The 25,883-nt window shown below is 47.1% G+C and overlaps 1 protein-coding gene and 1 long non-coding RNA gene across 2 annotated transcripts in view; one reads left to right on the top strand and one right to left on the bottom strand.

Moving 5' to 3' along the window:
* Window positions 1-548: 548 nt before the first annotated feature.
* On the bottom strand, window positions 549-1,050 carry LOC123035872. Its single transcript, XR_006417050.1, has 2 exons — window positions 986-1,050; window positions 549-677 (listed from the first exon to the last, which is right to left on the bottom strand). It is a non-coding gene; the product is annotated as an uncharacterized LOC123035872 (long non-coding RNA).
* Window positions 1,051-20,977: 19,927 nt separating this feature from the next.
* Window positions 20,978-25,883, top strand: part of LOC123035923 (coiled-coil domain-containing protein 69-like) — a 51,650-nt gene continuing 46,744 nt past the window's right edge. Inside the window, exon 1 of the mRNA XM_044454612.1 lies at window positions 20,978-21,014. Within this exon, the coding sequence (XP_044310547.1) occupies window positions 20,978-21,014 (37 nt within the window). The remainder of the gene's footprint in view (window positions 21,015-25,883) is intronic.

Raw genomic sequence — 25,883 nt, 5'->3', positions numbered from 1 at the left:
CACCCAAGATGACATGGCAAAAGAAGTGTGTGGTGCTCTTCATTTTTTCAGGAATGGTGTATGCACACTTAATTCTCATGTCCATGCTCATGCTTCTTCCAGGACAGCCTGGCTGTTCTAAATGCATGTGCATTCATTCCAGGTAGTGCCCTTGCACAAGCATTGTGTCAGTCAGACTCTGGCATCTAAACTCATTCAAAAAGTAAAGTGGGCAGCAGCAAGCAAGGAGATGCATTTTCACTTCAAGGAGTTGGCTTTTAACAAATATGGAACATCCTCTTCTCTTTTATTTCTTTATTGAATAAAAGGCCCAGAGGGATAGCCCTGACATTGTGGTGTGAAGAAACCATAGAACAGATCCCTGCTTGTGATCCTGGTTTCCTAAGGGGAAGCCTGCCATGCTGAAATGCTACAGTGCGGTTCAGACAACATGGCAGACTGATAATGGTAAACAATCCAAGGAAGGGCTCGTCACGACGCGTGAACCAAGCCAGTGCCGGAATCAGAATGAACTGGAGTCTCCCTCTGGGTGTCCTGGGGAGGTCCTCCTACCTCGGCTGGGGGAGCTTCGCTGAGGCACTCCCCTTTTTCCTGGTGGTCTTGTGGGTGGCCACTGTCCCTGCAGTGCTGCTCCAGCAGCTCCACCTTTTCTGTTTTTGCCTCCTCCTGCAGATTGTCTTGTTCAGAGGGAAGAAGAAAGTGCATGTCGAAAAGATGGCTCTCCTGATTGTCATTGGCTGATGCCCACCCCCATGCCATTTCTATGCATTTATTTAACCCAAATGTCAGCTTTCATTTTAGGCAACAAGACTAAGAAAGGCAAAGGGAGGATTTGAATTCCAAAGACTCTCCCTGGATGTCTGCCAGAGCTAGCGGGAGTTAGGATGCAGGCATGCACTATTTGTGGGCTCCCTCCAGAAAAGAACTGGTGCCGAAGTCGGAAGCGCGAATCTGAGCTTAGGCATGCTAGAAATCTGCACCTTACCATTTTGCAGTTTTGGTGGAGTCTCATTGGAGGCTTCTCCACTTCTCTCCTGGCTTTGAGACTTTTTCTGTAGAAAACACAGAAAAAAATTCACAGGTCAACCTTTTGTTAAAAAAAAGTTTGTGCTAGAGGGTGGTTTAATCTGAACCAAAATTAGAAAAGAATCAGGTCATTTCAGAGAAACACTGAGCCTGGGTCCCACTGGCACCCACTTACTCAATGATCCTTCTATAAAATGAGAGTTCTGACACTCTTTATATCAACTGCGGACTCTGTCCTTTAGAGGGAGTGCTGCTCCGTCCAGGACATGGTCAAAGTAACTTGCCTGAAACCATGATCCGCCCACCACCAGGACTTCCATCTTACCTGGATTGAGCTTCAGTTTATTGACCTTCATCCAGCCCATTACCTTGGCTAGGCACTGGTTCAGCACAGCCACCGGCTCACCTGGAGTAGATGTAAATGAGAGGTAGAGCTGGATGTCATCAGCATACTGGTCACACCACAGCCCAAACGTCCTAATGACCTCTCCCAGTGGTTTCATGTAGCATGGAGGACAAAATAGAGCCCTGCGGAACCCCATGGCACAACTGCCATGGCACAGAGCTGTAGTCCCCCAGCACCACCTTCTGGAGTCGGCCAGTCAGGTAGGAGTGGAACCACTGCCAAGCAGTGCCTCCAACTCCCAATCCCACAAGCCTATCCAGAAGGATACCATGGTCGATGGTATCGAAAGCCGCTGAGAGGTCCAGGAGGACCAACAGGGACGTACTCCCCCCGTCTCTCCCTGCACAGGTCATCATACAGGGCAACCAAGGCAGATTCAGTAGCATAACTGGGTCTGAAGCCAGACTGAAATGGGTCCAGATATTCCATTTCATGCAAGAGTGCCTGGAGTTGTCCTGCCACCACCTGCTCTAACACCTTGCCCAGAAATAGGCAAGAATCAGGTCTTTTCAGAGAAACACTGGGCCTGGTTCCCACTGCACCCACTTACTCAATGATCCTTCTATAAAATGAGAGTTCTGGAGCACTTTATATATCAACTGCTGAGGAAGGCAACCCACTCAGTCCCCTCCCAAGGAGTCTCCTGGTACACCAGAACTGGCAGCTACTTTAGGTGGGTTCAGACAATTGCAACAAGCAGTTGCGTGTGTGAGTTTAACCCTTCTGGGTCTGAGCTTGGCTGAGGAATTAAGACCCATTACTGTACAGAAGGCACGCGTAAGTCTGCACTGTTGGCCTCTCCTTGGGGGCAGGACTAAAGGGACTGTAAGGATGACTGTGCTTGCACTTCCACATTAAACACTGCACCGTTGCCTACAAGCTGCTGCCATATGTAATTTCCCTTCTTAAGTGTTGAAGAGAGGCTCGGCATGATCCTCTCTCCCCTCCCTTAGAACATAGGATAGTAGAGTTGGAAGAGGCCAGAAGGCCATTGGGTCCAAGCCCCTGCTATTGCAGGACACCAGGTTTCACCATCCCATTCAGATGACCGTCCAGGCACTGTCTGCATGTCTCTTGTGAGGGAGAACCCACAGCTTCCCCAGGTAATAGTTTCCATTGCCATCCTGCTCTGACAGTGAGGAAATTCTTCCTGGTGTCTTGCCTAAGCCTGGTTTCTTTTATCTCAAGCCCTTAGTTCCCTGTTCCGCTGTCTGGAATGAACAAGAAGAGATCTTGTCCATTCTCTTTGTGACAGCTTTGCATCTACTTGTAGGGTGTTATCATATCTTCTGAACCCTTTCCAGCTGGTCTGCATCTTTTTTAAAACTATGGGGCCCAGAATTAGATGCAGTACTCCAGATGAAGTCTTTTCTTTTATAACTTCTTTTATATCTTTTATTTATTTTATATTGTTAATTTTAATTTTATATTGTTATTTTTGTATTGTATTTTATTGTGTTGTAAGCCACCCCGAGGCTTCAGCAAGGGGCGGCATAGAAATGTTCAAACAAACAAACAAACAAACAAACAAATAAATAAAACTAGTCTGAGTACAGGGCATCTAGTACTTCATGTGATTTGGAGGTGATACCGATGTTAAATGCAGCCCAAAATAGCATCTTTTTGCAGCTACACCACATTTTTGGCTCATACTTAGCCTGTGATCTACAGCAACCCCCAGATCCTTCTCATTTGCAATACTGTTGAACCAAGTATTCCCCATCCTGTAGTGGTGCATTGGTTTTTTTGATCCTAAGTGAAGGAGTTTGTATTTTTCAAGATGATAAGGGATATAACTTAAGTTTGCTGTGAGCCGTACCTGTTGTGTTCTGCTTATGCGAGTTCGTGTCCTGCCCTGTTCCCCCCATATTGCCCTTACTATGTGGCTAGCCCTTTTTATGGCCAGTATGCATTGCATGTTTGCTGAAGTCTGCATAGTTGCCATGGGCAGAGAGCAAGAATGTATGGCTTTTGTTAAATCCATTCCACCGGTTTCACAGATAGTCAGGCATTGTTTGTTCCATTGCCTACTGACTGATGTAGTAGGATTTTGGGTGTTTTATGGGATATACAAGATTTTTTCCCTCCAGCACAACTGCAGGTGTGTGCCAATCCCCCCCCCCCCCCCCACAAAAAGGTTGTTAAAATTTCTACAAATCGGCATGACTCAAAAAAGGCTGGGCTTTTTTTTTTTTTTTTTGGTTTTTGCAGAAACTGTGGGTCAGATTCATAGAAATCCAAACTTATTTGAACCCACTGTGGATCTCTCTAACATCTCTAGGCAGAGTTAATCCTAGATTCCAGCCACAAATACCTTTTCAATGCATGTGACTGGGAGACAGCAAACACATCCCTGTAATTTCCAAATAATTGCCATTATGGAATTTTACTCTCAAATGCAGTTGTCATATTCCAGTCACATGTGAGCAAATGGAAGTATCTTCTGATGCAGTATTGTCAGTGCATTTTGCACAATCCCTTTTGTGCCACCCACTAATGCATAGTGGGTGTTTGCAAGAGGTGTTTTGCAAGGTAACATGGGCTATTCCAGAGCCCTTTTTTAATCATGGGCAACACCTGTGCCCATGTTCAGACAGTTACCTGTGCCCACCTCTTGCGTGGACTGTGAAATACCTCTTTTGGAAAACGTACACAGGTCAACATAAAGAAGCTTCTTTGGACACTCTCTCCACCTGTCCCCTCTCTCATCTTTTTTCTCTTTCTCTTTAGCCTACCAGAATTCCAGAATTCCACACTTTTCTAGATTTTTGGCATTCCTTTAGTGAAGTTTGGGAGCGACAGGAACTGATCTGGGTTTTGAATTTGGAGAATGTTTCCTCTCTCCTATTTTTTGCAGTGCCCACTTTATGTTCCCTTCCCCTACTCCATCAAAAAGCCTAGATTTGAAATCAACAGGAGAGCCCATGCCTCCGGTGCTACCTTAAACAAGATTTCAAGAACACCTCCTCAGCATCCACTATATATACTTATTTGGAAGTAAGCACCATTGGAATCAATGGGACTTGCTTCTGTATAGACATTTTTATAATTGTCAGTTTCCTTTTTATTTTATGTAATTTTGGGAAAGAAATGAAAGGGAGAAGAGGGTAATTGAGAAGGCCTAAAGAGGCACCATTTTCTTCAAAGGATGTGGGGAGGGGGAAGAAACACAGATTTAACTCTCTGACACACCAGACTAGTAGCAGAGATATTGCAGCAAAGCTGTTCATAGCTGCACAGTTATATGGGCTGATTTGTTGCAGAAAAATTGTAAAAGTTTGCTGCAGCTATTCACAGCTGCATAGAAATGGCTGTTCAGCCAGCCTGGTCAATAAATGGAGGACTGACCTTCTGTGTCCTGCTAAGAGCTGCTCCAACCCTTGCTGGAGGTGAAACATGAAAGCATGATGAAGCCTTGGAAATTTAGTGTGGCAGGCTGAGGCCACTGCCACTATTCAAGTCATCATACTGCCCTGCTTCACAACAAAATCAGGGCCACTGCAATAAGCAGAAGCCTCATCATAAAATGGGTGTACAGCCACAAAATCCCACTATACCATGGCAGAGATTGCAGGAGGACTACGTGTTGCTGAGTCTCTCCTGCGGTGCCCAGACAAGTCAAATGGGTGGGCAGTTTGGGCAGAAACCCTGCAAGAGGCATGCATTTGCCTTGCATATGTGTTTCAGATATTACATGCACACACAAAACGTCTCACACATGCTGTTAGATCGGTGAAGCAATCCTTAACATCTCACAACTGTCGTCTATCTTAGGAAACAACACATTGCAGCTTGGGAAGAGAGGATGCAATCTACCTGCCGAATAGGGTGGGAGTACCCAAGAAAGTTAGGAAGCAGAGAAATTTGGCTGGACTGGGCTACTTTGCTTTTAGCAACAGGGGCTTTGTTGTCTCTTCATCTTCTCTTCATCACTTCACTTCATCACTATCACTGCGGGAGGCGGTGACTGGGAAGAGCAGAAGTCTTGCTTTGATGACACACTCATAAGGCTTGGATTGATCACCCTTCTGGACAGAAGCAGCTGTGGCAGTGGCCCTTGGGACTTGGAGCCTCACCCAAACCTGCAGAGCCTTTCATTTTGGCACTTTCCCCTGGAACAATGCTGCATCCAGGCCCAGGGCACTCTGGGTGAAAAGGCATAATCACCGAGACATCCAAGGCAAAGCTCTGCTCTGGCTGATTATAGAGAAAAACCACTGGAAGACTATTGTATATCGAGGAGATAAGGTAGTGTGACACAATTGCTCCTTCTATTCCTATATCTCCTGGGAAGACCTTAAGAACAGGGCCTCTGTAAGACCCAGTTGAGGCTCTCCGGCATGAAAAAATGTGTTATTCTAAGGCAGTTGCTGATTAGGATGGTACGGCCTTGGAATGCAGGAGAATACCATAAACAGTGGAACTGATCATCATGAAACCTGCAAACAGCAGGTGTGACCAATTAACCATTTTGGATGGCATGTAGCATTCTACAGCGCATAACACTCTAAAGTTTAGGATAAAAAGCCTTGCGGCTCCGCCCAAGGTGAGCTTCGATGCAGACCTAACCGGGAAGGTGCTGCATGCCAGCCGAATTGGGGAATCTTCATTGTTGTCCAGTGGAGCTCCCAACGACTGATTGAGGAAAGTCAGCTTGCTTGGTATTGTGCCTGCTTTAGAATAAAATCCTTAGACTTCAACCCAGGTGTGCTTATTGTTTCTGGATCCAAAAAGAACACTTGCCTTTGGCAAAACACTGATATCATAGCAGAGGAGAAGGAGGCAAACTCAGTTTTGATGCTGAGATGCTGTGACAAAAAGTGCTGGGAGGGAGGTATTTGAGGTAAAGAGCCAGTGAGCAGGAGAAGGGCTAGTTATCCCTTCCACTCTTTGGGAAGTGCTTCTTCCATATCCTGAATTAGCATTAAGTGGGAAAGATTAAATAATTAGCATTAAACAGAAATTGGGCATCCTAGGTTTTCCTTTGCCAGTTTCTTTTAGCTTTTATGCCCTGCTTGTGGTACTTCTAGAGAAGACTTTGACAACACCTTTGATCTGCCCTTTTCATTGCGTTTCATGGTGCAGGGATTGGGTTAGGGGGTGTTTTCTGGGATGACAACTCCCACTTGTGACCATCCCATGTTCCATGGCCACTTCATCTGCCGTTTCCCTTCCTTAAGGCACAGGTGGTGCATGTGTGCCTCCCAGCCTGGATGTTGTCCAACTGTACATCCAATCAGCCCCGGGTACCATTGCCAGCGATGCAGGGTGATAGCTACAGTAGTCCAATAATTTCCAGTGGGCCACATGTTCCCCATACCCAAGAGGGGAATGGCTGCACGAGGCTTTCTGACAGGTAGGGCCAGGAGCTCCCTGTTTGGCAGCCCTGTAGCTCTCAAGATATGTGGTTCTTTCTCTCAGTCACTCAGCCCAAGAGGGCTGAGTGTGGCCCTGATGAATTGGGTGGGTTGTGCTGACAAATGCATAGGTTGGGAGAGGGATTGCAACACCGCCTTCCGCCCACCCCACCAACTCCACCAACATGCATTTGCTGGCTCTTCTGTATACACGTGCAATATGTGCTCTCCTAGGCTCCTTCAGCTTGTAACAGGGTGCCTGATCATGTTATTAGGCTCAGTACAGAACAGCCCACAGCGTGTGGATAAGAATGGGCCCAGCATCAGAATCCCACGTTGTCCCCTTCCACTTCAGGCTGCCATGCAAGAGCGCCAGCCCCTGCATGCTTGCGTGAATAGGGAATGTTTTTCCCTTGGACCCTCTTCTTTCCTGCTCCAGGCAGACACGATGAAGCACAGGGAGCTAAAAAAGATCCCCACGCCTCTCGTCACACCCACGCATGTCATCACTGGAATGGGCTGGGAGGCTCATTCATCCTCTCTCTCCCTTGCACCCAGCTTTCCCCTTTGCCATCCTTCTTGCTGGTGTCCAACCTCCCCCTCGTTCTACCTTCACAGAGCACAGTGAATTAGGCCCCTCATTCCCGCCCGAGCCATCTGGGAAGAACGAACAGCTGGGAAATTTGAAGGCGGCTTAAAGAACTGACAAACGAGGAGCGTGTTTGGCAGCGAGCTGCACTGCCCTGAAGTGCAGGACGGACTTTCCGAGTGTCTTGCCATGCACCTTTCCTTCTCCGAGCTTCACGCTGAAGATGCCCATTCGACTTGAGCAGAGGGACAGCTACTCATGACACTCCACGGGGCAACTAGAGGGTCTCAGCTCAGCTCATCACTCCCACCAACCTACAGGTCCAGTGGTGCTTTTTATAGCCAGCTCTGGAGTCCAGAAATAGCCTATTCTGGGTGTGGAGTAAGTGCAGGAATTAGGCGGAGGGATGTTTGGTGTGTGTGTTTTAAGGAAGGCAATAAATCACAGGCGATTACAAGGCTAAAACTCGGGCCTAATCACTCCTCCGTATATCTGGCACTCGCAGAACATGCTCAGGCCGCTGTTCAAGCGGTGACATCATCACTCGAGGAATGCTTGTTACAGCATCGGCTTCGTCCTCACTCCAGGCCTGTCAGAGTTTCCATCCCAGCTTCAGTTTTAAATAGGGGGTTGTATTAAGATTGGGCCCAGGGACCTCACGTAGCCATTCAGACTGGCAGTATCTCCTTCCAGCCCCAGTCGGCAGTCACGTTTTCGTTCATTAACACGGACAGAGGAGGGGGAGAGAAGAATGGTGTTCAGGCACCACAAAGGAGGGGCTGTTTTGTCTTCCCCAGCCACCTCAGGTATTGGGCCTCCTCACACCATGCACGGGGCCCTGCTGTTGTTCTTGGGTGATTTCTAGGACTGTCCAAGAACTTCTGGTTTCCCCATGGGGTTGATCCTGCATTTAATGCACATGCTATGTGTACCCACTGGTTGTTCTGTCAAATGTGACTACCACAACCTTTGCTCATTTGTCCCGGTGGTGCCATCCACTGCATGGCCCCAGACAAAGGACATGTTTGAAGGGTCCCTGTGCTAAGGGAGTGGCAAACTCAAAACAGACTCAAGGCAAAGCGCACAGGAAGGTGAAAGTGAGCAGAGATGGGACACGCAGATATTCTAGGGAGCTACAAGTTGACCTCTAGACAGCTGCTACTGCTTATGAAATTAACCCTAAGGCAGAGGTGAGGAACATGCGACCCTCCAGATGTTGCAGGATTGCAGCTTGCATCAGCCATGGCCAGAATACCCAGTGGTGAAGGGGAGTGGGAGTTGTTCTCCATCCCTGACCCAAAGGATAGTAAGATCCTGATATTTCACACATAAACAAGGCCTACTATGTTCTTGTCAGAAATGGAGTAGCAGTGGACAAACTGATCTTAAATCATTTCTGTTCCTATTTGCAACTGGCATCCCTGCTGGCTTCTTGCAAAGCTGGTCCTGACTGTGGACAGTCTCATTTACACAAGGAGTCTCTCGAGATTATTTGAAAGCCTGCTACTTCTGGGCGGGGAGGTGAAGGAAGCAGAAAGGAGAAGGCTCATTTACACACACTTTCTGGAAAGCTCCTGTGGTCCCTGGCTGCCATTCCTCTGCCATTTAGGTCACAGTGTCTCCCTTGGAGTCATCCTCTGAACAGTCACATTAGCTCACCCCCACCTGCTGCCCGCAGGTGGACTACAACTCCCAATAGTCAGGCTAGCTGGGAATGATGGCAATTGCGGTGCAACACAGCTAGAGGGGGCCAGGTAGGGGAAGGCCAGTTACACAATGCGTGGTTCAGAGCCAGTGTGGTGCACTGGTTAAGAGCCCCAGGCTGGGACTCAGGTGACCTGGTTCGAGTCTCCACTCAGCCATGGAGCCAACCGGGTGCCTTTGGGCCAGTCACAGGCTCTAAGCCCAACAAAGGGGTACCTCGCAGGGTTGTTGTGAGGACAAGGCTGAGGAGGAGGAGGGGAGGAGGAGGATTCTGCCAGCTGCCATGAGTTCCTTGAAAGGAAAAAAGGTGAGGTATAAGTATAATAAATAAATAAATAACCATAATCCTCTGATCAGCGACAGGATTGACCAGAGCACTATTATACTAGAGTCCTCAATGTGCTACCCTCAAAAGCTGGCTCCAGGGTTTGGAGAGCCTTTGCCCAAGGGCCCCTCAGTGGGCCCCTCTCTCAGGCTGTCCCCCTTCGCCCCACCATTGCCACTGGCTGCCATTGTGCCTCGTAGGCCTTTTTTTCTCATGGTCCGTCTTGCTTGCTTGACAGGAGGAGAGGCAGCAGGCCATGGCCTCTCTTTCTCATCACCACCATTGCCTGGCCAGAACAAGAGGCAGACCTGTGTGCAGCTTGCCTTGGGGAAGAGGGAAGGGAAGTCCGGCGAACTCTTCGCAGAGGGTCCCTGCTGGTGCGGGGACTCCTCGTAGGGGCTCAGCCATGCCTGCCCTTGATGCTGGCCCTGATGTAAACCCTGTGCCTCTCTGTACTCCTTCAGACAGCATTCTGGGAGATGAAGGGGCCAGTGCACGTGGCACTGTTCACATTGCGTCCCTCAAATATCATTGTGGAAACAAATACTTCTTTCACACACGTGCTTGGTAAGGTTCAGTTTGCTTGCTTGTGTGTCCAAATGATGAAGGAACTGCTTTTCAGGACACAGTTATTCCCCCAAGGTTGTACTCCCACTGCTGTGAAAAGAAAACCATCGCACAAAGCTGTTTCTCAGGAAGCCCCAGGCTAGGAAAGGCCTTAATTTAAAAGCATAATGATGTGGGCACAGATGCCCAGTGACACAAAACAGAGTGTTTTGGGTCCTGCCTGTTCCCTACATGATCGTGCTGCCCTACAGCTAGAGCTCCAGCTGCTACAGCTTCTGTCTCTGCCAGGACACTGTGCATGTAGTCAAGGATGAAAGACATTTCCAAGATATGAACTAGTTGTATCGTGTCTGCTGATAATCAAAGATAGCATCCAGATTTAGAGAGGAAACAGAAAGATATGGGACTTTGTTTTAGTGTATGCAACAGATGCTAAGGGCTCTTGCAGCAACATTGAAGAGACCAAGAAAAGATGGAGCAATGGCTGTTATGAACACTAAGTTCAATACACACATGACAGTGTGTGAACTTTGGGTTTGCCCCTCAGAGCATGCTCACTACAGCCTATCCTGCATTATGGTAAGTGTGTTCATACAATGCCCTACTTTCCAAACGCAGATTTATCTTATACAAATCTTCCATTTCAAGCATGCACTAAAAATAAAGAAACCTTAGATGTCAACCTAAAATATACGCTGTGAGAAGCAGTCCTTAATAAAGCACAACACGCTTGCTTGTGATGAAGAACTGTATGATCATAGATCAGATCCAGGACTTATCTTCTGCAAGAGGAAGAGCTCTGCCTTCTATCCAATTTGGGGGGATTTCCCCCCACCCCATCCCATAGCTCACCCATACACAGCAGTGTCCTCCTGACTCTGTGCATCTTCAGAGAACTACAGAGACTGCCATGGTAAGGAGATGGTAGGGAAGTCTACTTTTGTTAGCATAGCTGATCCAGCATAAATTTAAATCATTACAGAAAGGATATAGCCAGGTTAGAGTCAGTGCAGTGTAGGGCCACAAGGTTGGTGGCCAGTTTGCAGGGGATGCCGTATGAGGCGAGACTGAGGGAACTGGGTCTCTTCAGCCTGGAGGAGATTCAGAGGGGATATGTTGGCGACATACAGGTATGTGAGGGGATGTAACACGGAGGTGGGTAGAGACCTGTTCTCCCCTGCAGAGGAAGGCAGGACACACTCCAATGGAGCAAAGCTCAGGGAGCCAAGGTTCCATTTGGATGCCAGGAAGCACTTCCTGACAGTCAGGACCCCGAGGGTGTGCAATGGGCTTCCACGAGAGGTCGTTGAGGCCCCATCGGTGCAGGTGTTCAAGGATAGGCTGGATGTCCACATGGTGGGCATGTCGTGAGCAGAGCTGGCTGGAGCCGGCGGTCAGACTAGATGGCCCAGGAGGCCCCTTCTGACTTGTCAGTCTGTTTCTATGTTTCAAAATCCAGTCCTGGATCCATAGGAAGTAAGGGTGGATATACATTAAATATCCTGTGCTTCCCCAACCTGGTGTTCCCTAGAAGTGTTGGACTGCAAATTCCATAATTCCCAGTATTGTCATGCTGGTTGGGAATTATGGGAAGGTATCTGGAGGACACCAGGTTGGAGAAGGCTGCAATGCAGAGTTGTACTCCAGTATGTGATGAACCAGATCTCCTGGCCCTTTGGGTAGCTATCTTTAACCAAGGTGATGTCTTCTAGCAAGATCCAAGATCCTCACAGAAACAAAGAAAGCTGCCCTAAACTGAGTAAAATCACTGGTACATCTGGCTCAGGATTCTCTATACTGACTGGCAGGGACACGCCAGAGTTTTGGGAAGGAGTCTTCCCAGTCCTACCTGGAGAAGCTGGGGATTTAATCTGGAACTTTTTGTAGCTCTGCCCCTGAGCTACAGCTCCTCCCAAGGACTAAGTCTAATTCCTCGGTTACTATCCTATCATGACAGCCTTATGAGTGCAATCATGCATACAATATGCAACCAATGTTCCATCTAAATGCTCAGGGCATTTCTTTAGCCCACGTATTCAGACCATGTAAACCACAGGACCACCATGGACGCTTTCCTCTGTGCTTTCAGAATTGTGGGCTTTGCATTGGGACTTACTTATTTAAAACATTTATATCCTGTCCTGCACAAGAAAAACATCCCAGAACAGCTTACAAATTTTTAACAATTAATAACAATGACAAATGATAACAAAAATTGTGTCGATTTATAACAACAACAAATAGTCCCCGTAAACAGCAAAAACATAATCTCAGCAAAATCCAAATCAAAATAAAAATCAGAAACAAAGGTAAAAACAAAAATAAAAAGCAAAAGCAAAAAGCAGCTGTGGATGTTAAAACCAATTAAAATTTCTAATTCTTAAAATGACGGGTAAATAAAAAGGTTTTCACCTGGCACCAGAAGGAATATAAAGTTGGCACCAAGCAAACCTTTCTGGGGAGCGCATTCCAGAGTCAGGGTGCCACTGCAGAGAAGGCCCTCGTCTGGGTTGAGACCTTTACCTCCTTCAGGGAGGGTTCCCGGAGCAGAGCCTCCTATGCAGATCTTAGGGGGCGCAAGGGCATAGAGGAAAGAAGGCATTCCTTCAGGTATCCTGGTCCCAAGCCATTGTACCAAATGCAGCCATAGCAACCATACCCAAGATGTAGCAACCATACCCAAGGTGTGTTAGACTCCAGCTCCCAGAATTTCCTATCCAGATGAGTGAAGGCTGCTATAAAACTTGCCCTGTAGGCAAAAGAAGATGATGTTGGGAAAATTTGGAAAAACCGTGGCAGAAAAACCTTGCTTATATGTGCCTTTATGTTATAAAATCAACCCTGCACTCTTTCTCAAAAGCACCGGCTTTCCAAGCCAAGTCACTGTTTAACATTACTGTTGCCTTAAGAAAATAGCATTCCTTCCCCCTCCTCCCTCCCTCCCTCTCTCTCTGTCTCTCTCTCATTCTTCTTCTTCTCCTCTGGCTATGGGTGAGAGCAGACAGGATGAATTTGGTTTTCCATTCAGTGACTACACAATCACCTCTGCAGTGATACTGCATTGTCCCTGCAGGAATTCACAGTTTACCAAGAAGTATTTAGTTAGTTACCTCAGAGCACTTTCTGCACTATAGCCAATCAGAAAGGTGCGGATCCATTACTCAGGGTCTGAACCTTCCTGAGAATGGAATGCAACAGATGAGCTTATGATTTCATGAATGGTTTCTCATGGTATGTTGGCGACATACAGGTATGTGAGGGGATGTCACATGGAGATGGGTAGAGACCTGTTCTCCCCTGCAGAGGAAGGCAGAACACGCTCCAACGGAGCAAAGCTCAGGGGGCCAAGGTTTCGTTTGGATGCCAGGAAGCACTTCCTGACAGTCAGGACCCCGAGGGTGTGCAATGGGCTTCCACAAGAGGTCGTTGAGGCCCCATCGGTGCAGGTGTTCAAGGATAGGCTGGACGTCCACATGGTGGGCATGTCGTGAGCGGAGCCGGCTGGTGCCGGAGGTCAGACTAGATGGCCCGGGAAACCCCTTCTGACTCGCTCTGTTTTCTATGTTTCTATGTTTCACTTGAATTTACATGTTTAAGCAGACCTGGAGATGGGTTCAAGTTTCTGGAATTTACTCAACTGAAATGTCAATACACTGCAATTAGAAATAATGTAATCTTATTGTCACTTATATGTTTGGCTGATCTTCCTTATCTGTTCTGTATATGATGACCTCAGAATTTCATTGTAATGTCTGTATCCTGTCATTAATTGCTCTGTACCTGTGTATGTGACTGGGAGAGTATAAAATGCTCTGTACTTGTACTGAAACCATGCAGTTGAGTTTGCCTCTGCCCGGTAATGCATTATTGTTAGTCAACTGCAAGAAATCCTGGGTCTCCAGACAATAAAGCAGCAGAGGTTCAAACATTTGATCTTTCCCATGAACCCGAGTCTTTATTTCCTTCTCACAAATTGAAAACCAAGATTCTGTCAATGAACATGAACATCATAATCAAGTGGGAAAAGTTATTAAGTTATTCAGGCAAGAATCGCTAGTATACCAAGTTTAAGTGCAGGGGTACAAGGCTAAATTCTGAGGTGCCACTGCCCATCACAACAGTCCCCACAGCCAAGGCCCTGGGAACAGACCCAAATGCAGGCCGCTGTGTAGGTGCACACCACTCAACCAGTTCCAGCCCCTTACGTTTTATTCCTTTTATTCCACACCACACAGAGCAGGGATTTTGTAAAGCGAGTGGGTCTTAATTGCCCATTCAAGGCCAAGCCCCGCAAAATACTGCGCATGACAACAGGGAACCAGATATGGAGGTTGGGAACAGTCATTGCCCTGCAGCAACTGGGAAAATAGCAGAGGGAGCAGGGTGTCTAAGGAGGATGGTAGATGGCATCAGCACCCCTGCTAATGAAAAAGCCATAGTGCCACAGCTCTGCAAGTCGTGGTCACTGTGAGAGAGGTGGGTCAGGAAACTGCCCCACCCTAAGGTAGTCATCTAGTCATTTCTACATCTAGTATTATACTGCATTTTATCCCGCTTTTTTTCCTCTTGTAAGGAACCCAAGGCAGCTTACATAGCTCCATTTTATCCACACGACACCAGCCCTGTCAGGTTGGCTGGCTGAGAGTCCCTCATTCGCCAGAGTCACCAAGTGAGTTCCGTGACTGAGCGGTTCTCCCCAATTCCCAGCCCAACCCTCTCACCACCACACTACACTGGCTTTTCTATGCCAGTTAGGAAAATAGAGGGGATAGGGGAAAATAATGTTTCAAAGAGAAACCATCAACAATGTAAAAAATGAAGGGAATTTTAAAAAAATCATTTAGCCGAACCCTACTGTAAATTGTGCATAATGCATTCTGCATTATGGTGAGTTGTATGATTATTTAATTATATATTGCAATGTAATCATAATTGAAATAAAGTGCACAATAATGTAATGAACTTGAATAATCCCAAAATCATCCCCTACCCCTGGTCCATGGAAAAATTGCCTTCCACGAAACCAGTCTCTGGTGACAAAAAGGTTGGAGACTGCTGTACTAGATGTTTTGGCCTAAAAAGCCCATCAGCCCTAGCTACAAAGCCAATGATGATGTAGGGAAAAATATTTGGAGGGACAGAAGTTGCCCGTCAATGCAGCCTAACATAATTGGACTTCAGGGACTAAAATTTCCTAACATTTCACTTTCTCTTGCATAGTTATTAACACCCATTTTGAGGGAGTAAAATGCAGCCCAAACAGTATCCTTGAATGGATATGGCAAGTCTTTAACTCTCTGATATATACAGCAGCCACCAGGAACTTAATTCAGGTCTTTTCCCAGTGGCATGCCCAAGCTATAAGGCCCTATCATTGGGCTATGTGGTCCTGAGGATGAGCCACTGGCATTCAAACAGCCTATGACCCTGAGTTAACGATAAACAAAATGAAACTTTATTTGTACAAGCAGCATATTGGCTTCAATATGTTCAGTAACTTATTTCCTTTGAGACTAGAACAGTGTATAATAATTTCTGACTGAGGTATATCATTCTTTCCCTTCAGATTCCTCACATACAGATCCTCCTTTCTCTCCTGTCCTCAGATTTCTGTCAGCTTCTTTCTCTCACACACCCTTATAATACTCTCACACACCCTTATAATAATATGAGGTTTTAACTCTCCCTGGTGGCTAATATGTTCTCTAAATATTCTACCTCCTTCTTTAGAATCTTAAATGCTTTTCACACACTACATAGGAGTCTGATAAGAAGGCTGCTTCTTTAGACTCTGTAGACATACTAACAGACCGCCACTCTGACAGAAAGTATTTACAGTTTTCTCCTCACACACTTCCAAGCCCCGCCCACACATTCTCAGTCACCAACCAATCAGCTCACTCCCACATCCCCCCCTTTTACCCCCTTCTCTTCTAAACCTTACGAACATTTAAAGGAACGCCGTCCCATAACACTTCAAATCCTTCCACCCTGCCTCACGAAGCATTTTGTTATGTGTTCTCAAAGAGAAAAACTTTCCCAGAGTTTTCCAGGCCTCAGCTTGTCTAGATTTGTGCTAAGGAAGCAACAGAAAAGTTGGGAAAATATTGGTGCCTCATCTAGCCTGCGTAACTTGTGACCCACCAGGCTGAAAGGAGCCTGTCAAGCAATGCATTTTAGCAAGGCAACCCACTTTGCTTTCCATGAAATCTCAGGTGCTCTTGCACCTGCCAAACCAAAGGGGCTGCCAATTACCCAGCAGGTCACAATAATATATGGCTAGTCAGGTACCCTTGGCTTAGGTCCCAAGCTGTGCCAGCCTAGCTTGCTTTATTTATTTATTAGAATATTTTTATCCCGTCCATTGCAATGGTAGCTCTGTGTGCCATGGAAGAAGAAATCTTTCTGCCAAACTAAAAATAAAAGCCAAACAGACCCGGGTGCTTATTCGGCTGGTGTGCAGCCACGTTCCAGGGAGAGTGGGTCCTGGGATCCCTCAGTAGTTCAACTTAGCCTACTAACAGAAGAGCTGCTAGTCTGCCAGAGCTGATCATTGCTATCAGATGGAATAGAGTCCCAAATCCTACAATTACAACTGCAAGCAGGCTGAGGAAGATCAGAGGGAAGGACTGTGTCTGTGTTCAGGAGCCTGGGGATGAAAGGCTTGCGTGAAGAGCTACAGCTTCTCTCCTTAAAACTGCATTCACTTGCTGCACCAGAGGAGCATCTCGGGGTCAAAGGGAGCACCAGAGCCCTTGCCTATTTTTAGCTGTCCTGTGTTTTGCAAGCTCCTTATTTAGCAATCCAGCATAACGGGAGTCTTGCATGTGTGTATATCAGTATGTGCGTGAGAGTTTGGAGAGGATTGTGACAAGAGATTTATTTTATTTTATTTATTTATTTATTTGTTTTATTTAAAACATTTCTATGCCGCCCCATTCGCCGAAGCCTCGGGGCAGCTCACAACATAAATTAAAATATAATACATTCAAAATATAAAACAAATTAACAATATAAAATAAGTCACCCTGGCCATAAGATGCATTCATGGAACATATTCCTTTGCCTTGCACCAGCCAGGCAACTGCTTCTCTTCTCCTGTGGAAAGGCCTAGAGATAGCAATGAATTGTCCCTTTTCAACAGGGCTTTCCCTCCCTGTAGGCCTTCTGGTTATCCATTATCTTCTCAGGCTTCTGGTAGCAGCAGAGAAGAGAAAGTGTCACTTCCCATCACAGCATGGATTAATGTTCCCTGCCAAGCCTTTGCTCCCTGCTGCACCTGAGAAATACTAGGGAAGGCTCTCCTTCCAAGCCAAGTCTTGTCTACAAAAGCATTCTAATGGTAGGCACATACCCAACATGTCAGAGATGCATTTGCAACTGCCTTCCAAATCAAGCCAGTCAGATAGGGCTCCTGGCTAAACTGACTAGGCTTGCATGACAAGACAATTCATCCTGAGGGGCTACTCACAATGGTCTGTCAGCCCAGACTGATTTTCCCAGGATGGGTTCCACATGGCCTCTAAGAAAAGCATTGACTGTTACAGTCATTGTTTTACCAATGTTGGGTTGTTGTGTCATCTGAACCCCAAAAACTAACACCATTGTGGAGTGTGGTGATCATTTTTGCTTGTTATTTATATTTTTCATATTTTGCACTTTGTCCCAAGCCTCTAGATGCTCTGCCAAGTGCAAGTGTACCCTCTTTATCCTCCTTTTCCCCAAGGGGATTTGTCATTTCCCACAAGTCAGCCACCTTCCTAACAAAGAAAAGGTGTAGTACTCAAGGACTGAGCCATTCTGGATCTGCTGTGGTCATCCATCTCTCTGAAGGAAGATGACAACTGCCCTCTTCTTGGTCCAATTTATTCAGCCTCCACTGAGCTGCTGGTTGCTGAGTGCAGCTTCTTCATTCAAGGGTACTTCAGCCTTCAAAACCAAGGAGAAAAGACAAGAACAAGCTGCTGCTGGGAAGACGGTCGGGTACAGAGCAAAGAAACCAGACTACTAGGCTGCATCATGGACCATAGAACAAGGTTATGAGAACCAATAGAAGCTCTTCGCTTCACTGTACTTTCCACAGGAAGCTCAGAATGTCTTCCTGTGTCCTGACACTAGATCCGGACAATGCAAGGGAAAAACATGTCTGTGCAGAATACTACTTAAGCGCCTGGTGCCCTCCAGATGTGTTGCACTTCCACTCACATGATTTCCAGCCACAAAAGTGCATTCAAGGGTTCAACGCACTCCTTTCAACAACTCTGTAAGGTAAATCAGTATTATTGCCTCCCATACTGCACATGGCAGAGGCTCTGGCTGAGAAAGAAGAGCTTACCAAAAGACAAGTAGGGAGTCTAAGGCAGAGGTAAGTTTGGACCTAGAGATGTCAGTCTCTTCACCATGACACTAGTTCTCATAAAAGCATACAGCGAGCAGTGTAATCAGAAGCCACAGGCAATTATAGTCCCAGGCATATTTTGTCATGTGTTTTCAGACTCCAGGCGTATGAAAGCAGCCCCTTTAGAGAACCAGCTTATGGCACTGGGGAGCATGTTCCTGGCTGCATGGCAGGGCTGCAATGCACCATCACATCCCATGGACACCAGGAGCTGCATGAGAAGCCATCACCAAGGCAGTCCCCTGGATCTGGTGGGATGATCTTGCCAATAGTATGCATGTCAATCTGTTTTTTCCGTGAGTTGGTGATTAGCTCTCCAGGCCTCTGAGTCCGGGAGACCAGATTCTCTTCATATATGGCATTGTTTGAGGCTCGATAGAGCTCCCTGAGCCAAAGAGGAGAAAGGCATTGAAGCTCGAGAAATGCCAGGGTGCTCCTGAATGAGATGATATGAGGGAGTTGCCCAGCCTCATTTACAGACTTTTAGAAGAAGACCAGCCAGTGTGGCCAGTTACTCATAGTCCTCCTGGGCTCGCCCACAGAAAAGCCACTCAGTTAGAAAGATAGCACATCTGCACAACACTGACAGATTACTCATGCAAGGATCCTGCCATTTGGCAGCACCCACTGTCTGCTGAATGCAACTGAATGTACCTCCTTTTTGCAAAAATCTGATTTGAATTCCATAGGCTCATCTCAAGGTGCAGCACATTAGTAAATTGATTAGTGCACTTAGTCACTTGTTAGCATATCAGCACGCTGGATTTGGACAGAACTTCCCCTTCTGGGTCCTTCCAAGCCACTTGTACTTGTGAGAGGGGCAGGTGGTTGCTGCTTGAAGAGAAGGCTGCTACCCTCCCACTTCCTGCTTTGTCTCCTTTGAGTCTTTGCCTCCTCTGCATCTGCTTCTTGTTCAGTATAGCCCTACTGGTGACAAAAGGTTGTATTCCTGCAGACTAGACTTTGCACTCTGCTTTCCGTTTTGTCTGCTGTGATCTTGGAGAAAACAAACCAAGTCTCAAAGGTTGTGTATTCTCTAAGAAACTTTTAGATAGCAGTGATGGCCAATATCTGGTGTGGTTTAAATAGGATGGCTAGATGCAGTAGAGAACAGGGTGCTCCTGAACCTTTAATAGTGTAATACCTATACAATTAGGAAAAGCTGCAAGTGGTTGTCCGCTTTTGCATCTGAGCTGCCACTGCGTAAATGGCTCCCACACATGGTGAGGGGGCCAGTTTCCTCTCTCTTTACTATGCCGTGCTCATTTCTAGGGAGAACTGGCCTCAGGATATCTTTGGAGCCATTGTGCATTGAGAAGGGTGGGTACAACAGAGCCAAAGAGAAGAAGCCATATGACTGTGATGGGAGTTTCCTATAGGCTCTGTGGCCACACACAAAGTAGTGCCCTGCCATTGCCTCTGCCCCATTGCTGAGCCATCCCTGGTAGGTGGTGGTGCTGTTGAATGGTTGAACCCCATCCTGAGAGTAGGGGTTAGAGGCCACTGGGCTTCATTAGGCACTTTTTTTGCCCAAGGTGCATCCTACTGCAGCAAAGCCATGGTCTTGGGCTCTCTTTGGGTAGGTGTGGCAGCCATTTACTGCCCAGGAGTTAGTGGGGGTCCAGTTCATTTGGAACCCAGAGACCTTGAAGGTCCCATTCCTGCGCTGCCATCCTGGCATTACTCTGCAGCTCTGGGTCCTCCCTGGCATTCCTGCCTCTTTCCCTGGCCAAAATGGAAGTTCCATGTACATTCTGACCTGCCCATAAAATTAGTGGCATCAAACGTCAGGGCCTAGCTGTGAGCAAAGCTTTTAAAAAACAACAAGAACAGCAACGAATACACAATTGGTCTGATGGCAAAATTACTTTAATGAGCAATTAAAGGGCTGGTGGAAAGCTGCGCCCGCCCTCCTCCCCAAAAGATGGCTCACAATACTGGAAGGCAGGACGCCACCAGCCATCTTGTAAAAATGCTTTGCCAGTCCAGACTGGGCCACCTGTGGCTGCAATTATCTTTCAAATCAAATTGCTGCCAGCCCCAACTGAAGAAGGCAAGAGAACAATCTGAAAAGTTCCGGAATGGAACATCTTGGCAACGGTCCCTGAATTTGAATTCACTGGACTTCTGTGGTAGTTATTATCGCATCTGGATCCCACTGGTTTACACCGTCTTTCTCCAGTCCGTCCCAACTGCTCTGTGAGGTTGGTTCAGTGACTGGCCCAGAAGTACCTGATGAACTCCAGGGCTCCCAGTTCGATACTCTTGACTACTCTACCACAGTAGCTCAACAGCAAGATTCTCAGTAAGTGAACATTTATGAAACAGTTGGTTTCAATTCTATTAATGAAACGGTGGGTTTGGAATCAATGGGATCTCCTTTCCCCTGCACAAAGAGAAAAAAGCACCTCCACTTTCTGTCCAGCAGATGGTATCCCCCCCCCCCCCCCAGCAAGGGCTAGCTGGTACATCTGAATTCATGTGGTTCCCATGCTTACCTAGGAGGCTGGGACTGGGCTGCCTGTGGGGTTGGGCTGGGAGCTCGTGGGGTGGGGGGATCCCAGCTGTATGGAAAGCTTTGGCTACATGGTTGATGTCTGGGGACATGACCAACCAGCCCGGGCATAATGACAGCTGGCCAGGTATGCCCTACAATTCCCTCCCTTGAGCCTTAAGCTCATCTAGCTTCTCCCAGACTCCCCTTAAGGGCTATACTTGATTCCACTGTTGAGTTTCTGAATCTCTGTGAATGGCAGGTGGCGCTTGATAGTTGCAGCATGCACCTTACCTGTTCTGACTGCACAGCAGGTGACAGCCAGGAGTGCTAGCACAATGAGGGCCTCTCTGGTGACATGCGCCAGCCAGCTGAGGTCAGACAGCCAGGACCACAGCTAATCCCACCAGCCCCCTCCTTCCCAGTCCTTGGGAGCCAGGTGGGGGACACTAAGGATCTGGTGCCCAGTCTTTCCCACCAGTTTGCCATTGCCATTTATTTGGTGGCAATATGCCCTTTCTCTGGCCTCTTTCCTTGGCCAAAATGGAAGGTCCATGTACATTCTGACCTGCCCATAAAATTAGTGGCACCAAACATCAGGGCCTAGCTGTGAGCAAAGCTTTTAAAAAACAACAAGAACAGCAACGAATACACAATTGGTCTGATGGCAAAATTACTTTAATGAGCTATTAAAGGGCTGGTGGCAAGCCGCGCCCGCCCTCCTCCCCAGAAGATGGCTCACAATACTGGAAGGCAGGACGCCACCAGCCATCTTGTAAAAATGCTTTGCCAGTCCAGACTGGGCCACCTGTGGCTGCAATTATCTTTCAAATCAAATTGCTGCCAGCCCCAACTGAAGAAGGCAAGAGAACAATCTGAAAAGTTCCAGAATGGAACATCTTGGCAACAGTCCCTGAACTTGAATTCACTGGACTTCTGTGGTAGTTATTATCGCATCTGGATCCCACTGGTTTACACCGTCTTTCTCCAGTCCGTCCCAACTGCTCTGTGAGGTTGGTTCAGTGACTGGCCCAGAAGTATCTGATGAACTCCAGGGCTCCCAGTTCGGTACTCTTGACTACTCTACCACAGTAGCTCATCAGCAAGATTCTCAGTAAGTGAACATTTATGAAACGGTTGGTTTCAATTCTATTTTTAAGAGGGTGTGAAAGCAGCTGGATCTCCTTTTCGCAGCACAAACAGAAAAAAGCACCTCCACTTTCTGTCCAGCAGGTGGTGTTCCACCCCTAGAATGAGCCTGCCCGGGCCCTACCGCTTTCATTCCAGAGTGATTTGACTTAAAAATAAATGCAGGGCTCCTGTGTAGCAATGTGTGTCAACATTTCCCACTTCACAGCCCCTCCGTTTGTCTGCCTTGGACACAAATGTGCAGAGTTTACTTACAGGGTCCATTTTCAGAAAGCACAGCAAGGTCCCAGACATACTGAAGCGGCAGGCTGTTCAAGTGTGCATCTTCCTCACTTTCTAGCAGAAGCAGAGGCAATATTAAAGGATGGCCCCCTCGGACTGAATCCTCAAATATTTCAGTTGGAGTCCTAACTCTTTTCTGCAGGGTCACCATCTGCTCCATCACGGGGCTGTCCAGGGGCATGTGTTGAAAGAAAGGTCCAGGGCACTGATGATCTTTGTTGCTCTCAAACCCCCTGAATGAGCTGGCATTTTGCTCACATGTGCTTCACCTCCTGGTTCCTCACCATTTGACTTTCTCTGCCTGAGACTGATTCTGCAATGAAACCCTCTACTTTACTCTACCTATTATTATGCACTCAGTACTTTAAAGGTTGAATGTTTTTTCTACTATATATTTTCATATACTGAAGACTATGTTTTATTTAAGTGCTGTTACGTTATTTGTCCTTTGTAAGCCATCTAAAGATCCATTCCAGATATAAGAAGGGACAACAATGCTTTAAATTAATTAAATAATACACATGCACACACACATACTCACTCTAGAGTGCATGTCAATTTGTGCCAACATTTTGTCATCTCTTTTTTGTTTTGCTTTCTGTTCCATAGGCCTGTGCCCTGGATCTTTTGTATACCTAGAGCCAGCCCTGAACAGAGTGATTCTATATGGAGGGTGCTATACATGTTCTACTCCAGGGTTGGATATCCCACCCCACATTTTCTATTTCTCGAGCATACACATACCTTGCATGACAACTGAGCGTGGCCAGATCTCACTGGGCTCTTTGGGGTGGAATGGGGGTTGCCCCCGTAGGTACAGATTTATTTTTATTTTATTAGTACTTCTGCAAACCTCAGGTTCTCCTAAAGCTCTCTTGACACCTCTGTTTTGGCTTCAGTCCTGTCAGAGGAATCAGACAGCTTCTGACAGACAGACCTGTCAGCTCTGGTTGCTAAGAAGGGACCATCAAGACCAGTGCCCAGGTACAGGAGACCACAAAAAGAACACCTTTCTCCTTCATGCCCTGCTTCAGAGTCTGCCTCGGAGCCTGGCCTCTGCTGGAGATCAACTGCTGAACCAGGCATTTGTGTTCTTAATATCAGTCCCACCGATGCCTAACACGCACCCAGAAACCCACATTACTTTGATACATTCATCTGCTTAACATGCTTCCCTTGCACCCCCAGTATGGCCGTCACTGAAATTTGCTGAAATTTGTGGCAGCAAAAGCTGTAGTCCAGTGTCCACAGGGGGCAAACTGCCAAAGATACCTGAAGTAGCCAAATCCTCCTTGTCTTCTATGAGATTTGCCACTTCTAGGCTTCTGGGATGGTTTGACACCGGAAATCAGTGGCAACCCAGTGGCTTTTTTTTCCTGGCACCCTGTGGAGTGCAGCCCATGGGGGGGGAGGGCTGAAAATGACCCCAGACCTGTTAAAGCTGCCCAGCCCTGATCTGTATTGCTTCAGACAGAGGTGTCTCAAAACATTTGTGAATGCTAAGCAGAGATCATATGCTTATCATTGCCAGTTGTGTGAACTGAACAGACTGTGCAGTTGACATAGCAAGTATCATAGTAGATGTTATAGCCATGGGGAGAGAGAGGGGGAGGTGTTTGTTTCGCCTTTTGCTTCTTTGCTTTGCTTTGTGTTTGTTTCCTGCTATTCTGGTTTAGCACACAAAGGCCAAACTGAAAGTGTGGGAAGCTGCCAACAGGATCTGCCATAAATAAGTATCTTCTGGTCAGCTGTGGGAGTTCATGGGTTATTACCACCTTGCTTGCCAAAGCTCCCAAAAACAGTAGCAGCATCCCTAGTCCATGTGGGTAAGGAAGGTGGAAGAGGGAAGAAAGCCGAGATCTGGACCACAGAGGATACGCAGCAGCCCTGCTGGGAAGAGAGCATACAATCTGCACATCCTGCTAGCTAGTTCCCTTGAGCCTGAAAGCATCTTTTTTAGGAATAATAGCATACTTCCAATTCTCTCTCTCTCTCTCTCTGTCTTTCTCTCTCACACACAGACATTAATAGCAAATTCAAGTGCTGGGTTAAGGCAGCTGCATTGCCCAAGTGGGGCTACTGAGATATAAGAAGAGATACCAGCTTGTTCAAGAGAATCCCAATGTTTGCAGAGGTGAAACATCTTTAGGAGTTTCATCCAGACCTGTCATTTTGCTAGTGGAAGCACACTGCTTATGGAATGGGGCTTCTGTGCCCTCTTTCCCGCCACCCTATGCCCTGCAAAGAACTCTTCAGGGCAGATCTGAAGGGTGCTTCTGTGGGCCAGGAGACTTCAGGGAAAAGCAGGTTGCTTACCTGTAACTGATGTTCTTCGAGTGGCCATCTGTGCCGTCACACATATGGGTACTGCGCCTGTGCAGTGCCTTTGGCCGGAAGATTGATAGCTAACGGTTTTTGGCGGGAAGCTCCGCTCCCCCTCCCCCTTGTGCCTATAAAGAGCGGAGTGTCCACCATTTTGTTCAGTCTTTGCGACCAAACGTACGGTATCTTAATGGATTTGTTTTTTTTTTGCCGGTACCGTAAAGGAGATGGTTGGTACCGAAAGTGCCCTCTCTCATCGACATTGAGCTGTCGATGCATCCACTCACCGACACCAAGCGGGGCCAGCGGGCGGGTTGTGTGACTGCACAGATGGCCACTTGAAGAACATCAGTTACAGGTAAGCAACCTGCTTTTCTTCGTCGTGGCCTCTGTGCATCACACATATGAGTAGATTAACAAGCTTACCATCAAAGGAGGAGGGAAGGTGTTCTCATCGAAGAACGGAGGAGAGAACAGCTCTACCAAAGGAGCAGTCCCGTCGAGCCCAAACATTGAGACGGTAATGCTTGGCGAAAGTGCAAGGATTCGCCCAAGTAGCAGCTCTGCAGACGTCATCAGTCGGAACCCCGGATGCAAATACAGAAGATGTAGCGACAGCTCTAGTAGAATGGCCTCAAGGAACTGAAGGCAATTCGAGCTTAGCTAACTGAAAACACAAGACAATAGTGTGGACTATCCATTTAGAAAGCCTTTGTGGAGTAACTGGGTCGCCCTGAACTCTAGCCGAATATTTAATGAACAGTTTATTGGATCGCCGAATAGACTCTGTTCGCGATCGATAAAAGGCTAAACAATGCCGAATGTCGAGGGAGTGCAAGGATCTTTCCAAGGGATTCGACGGCGATGGAAAAAAGGCAGGCAGTACAATGTCTTGTCCTGTATGGAAAGGTGTAGAGACTTTGGGCAAGAAAGATGGGTCGAGATGTAAAACGACCTTTTCTCTGTGGAAGTTTAGATAAGGAGGGTCGATGCGGAGGGCACAAAGTTCACTAGCTCTCCGGGCTGACGTGACAGCTACAAGGAACGCCGTCTTCCCCGAAACTAATCGGAGATCCACAGTCGCCAAAGGTTCAAAGGGGGCCTTCATAAGGGCCTGTAGAACTACAGAAAGTGTCCATGTGGGCATAACCGGTCTAATCGATGGATTAAGATTATACAGTCCTTTCAAAAATCTCTTGAGGATAGGATGAGAAAATAGGGGTGATCCGTCGACTAAGCCACAGTAGTAGGCTATTGCGGCCGT

Source organism: Varanus komodoensis, unplaced genomic scaffold, assembly GCF_004798865.1.
Source record: "Varanus komodoensis strain SLA01 unplaced genomic scaffold, ASM479886v1 scaffold7_3, whole genome shotgun sequence".
NCBI classification, from domain to species: Eukaryota; Metazoa; Chordata; class Lepidosauria; order Squamata; family Varanidae; genus Varanus; species Varanus komodoensis.
The sequence above is the reverse complement of the archived record's forward strand: the minus strand, read 5'-3'. Positions and strand labels throughout refer to the sequence as shown.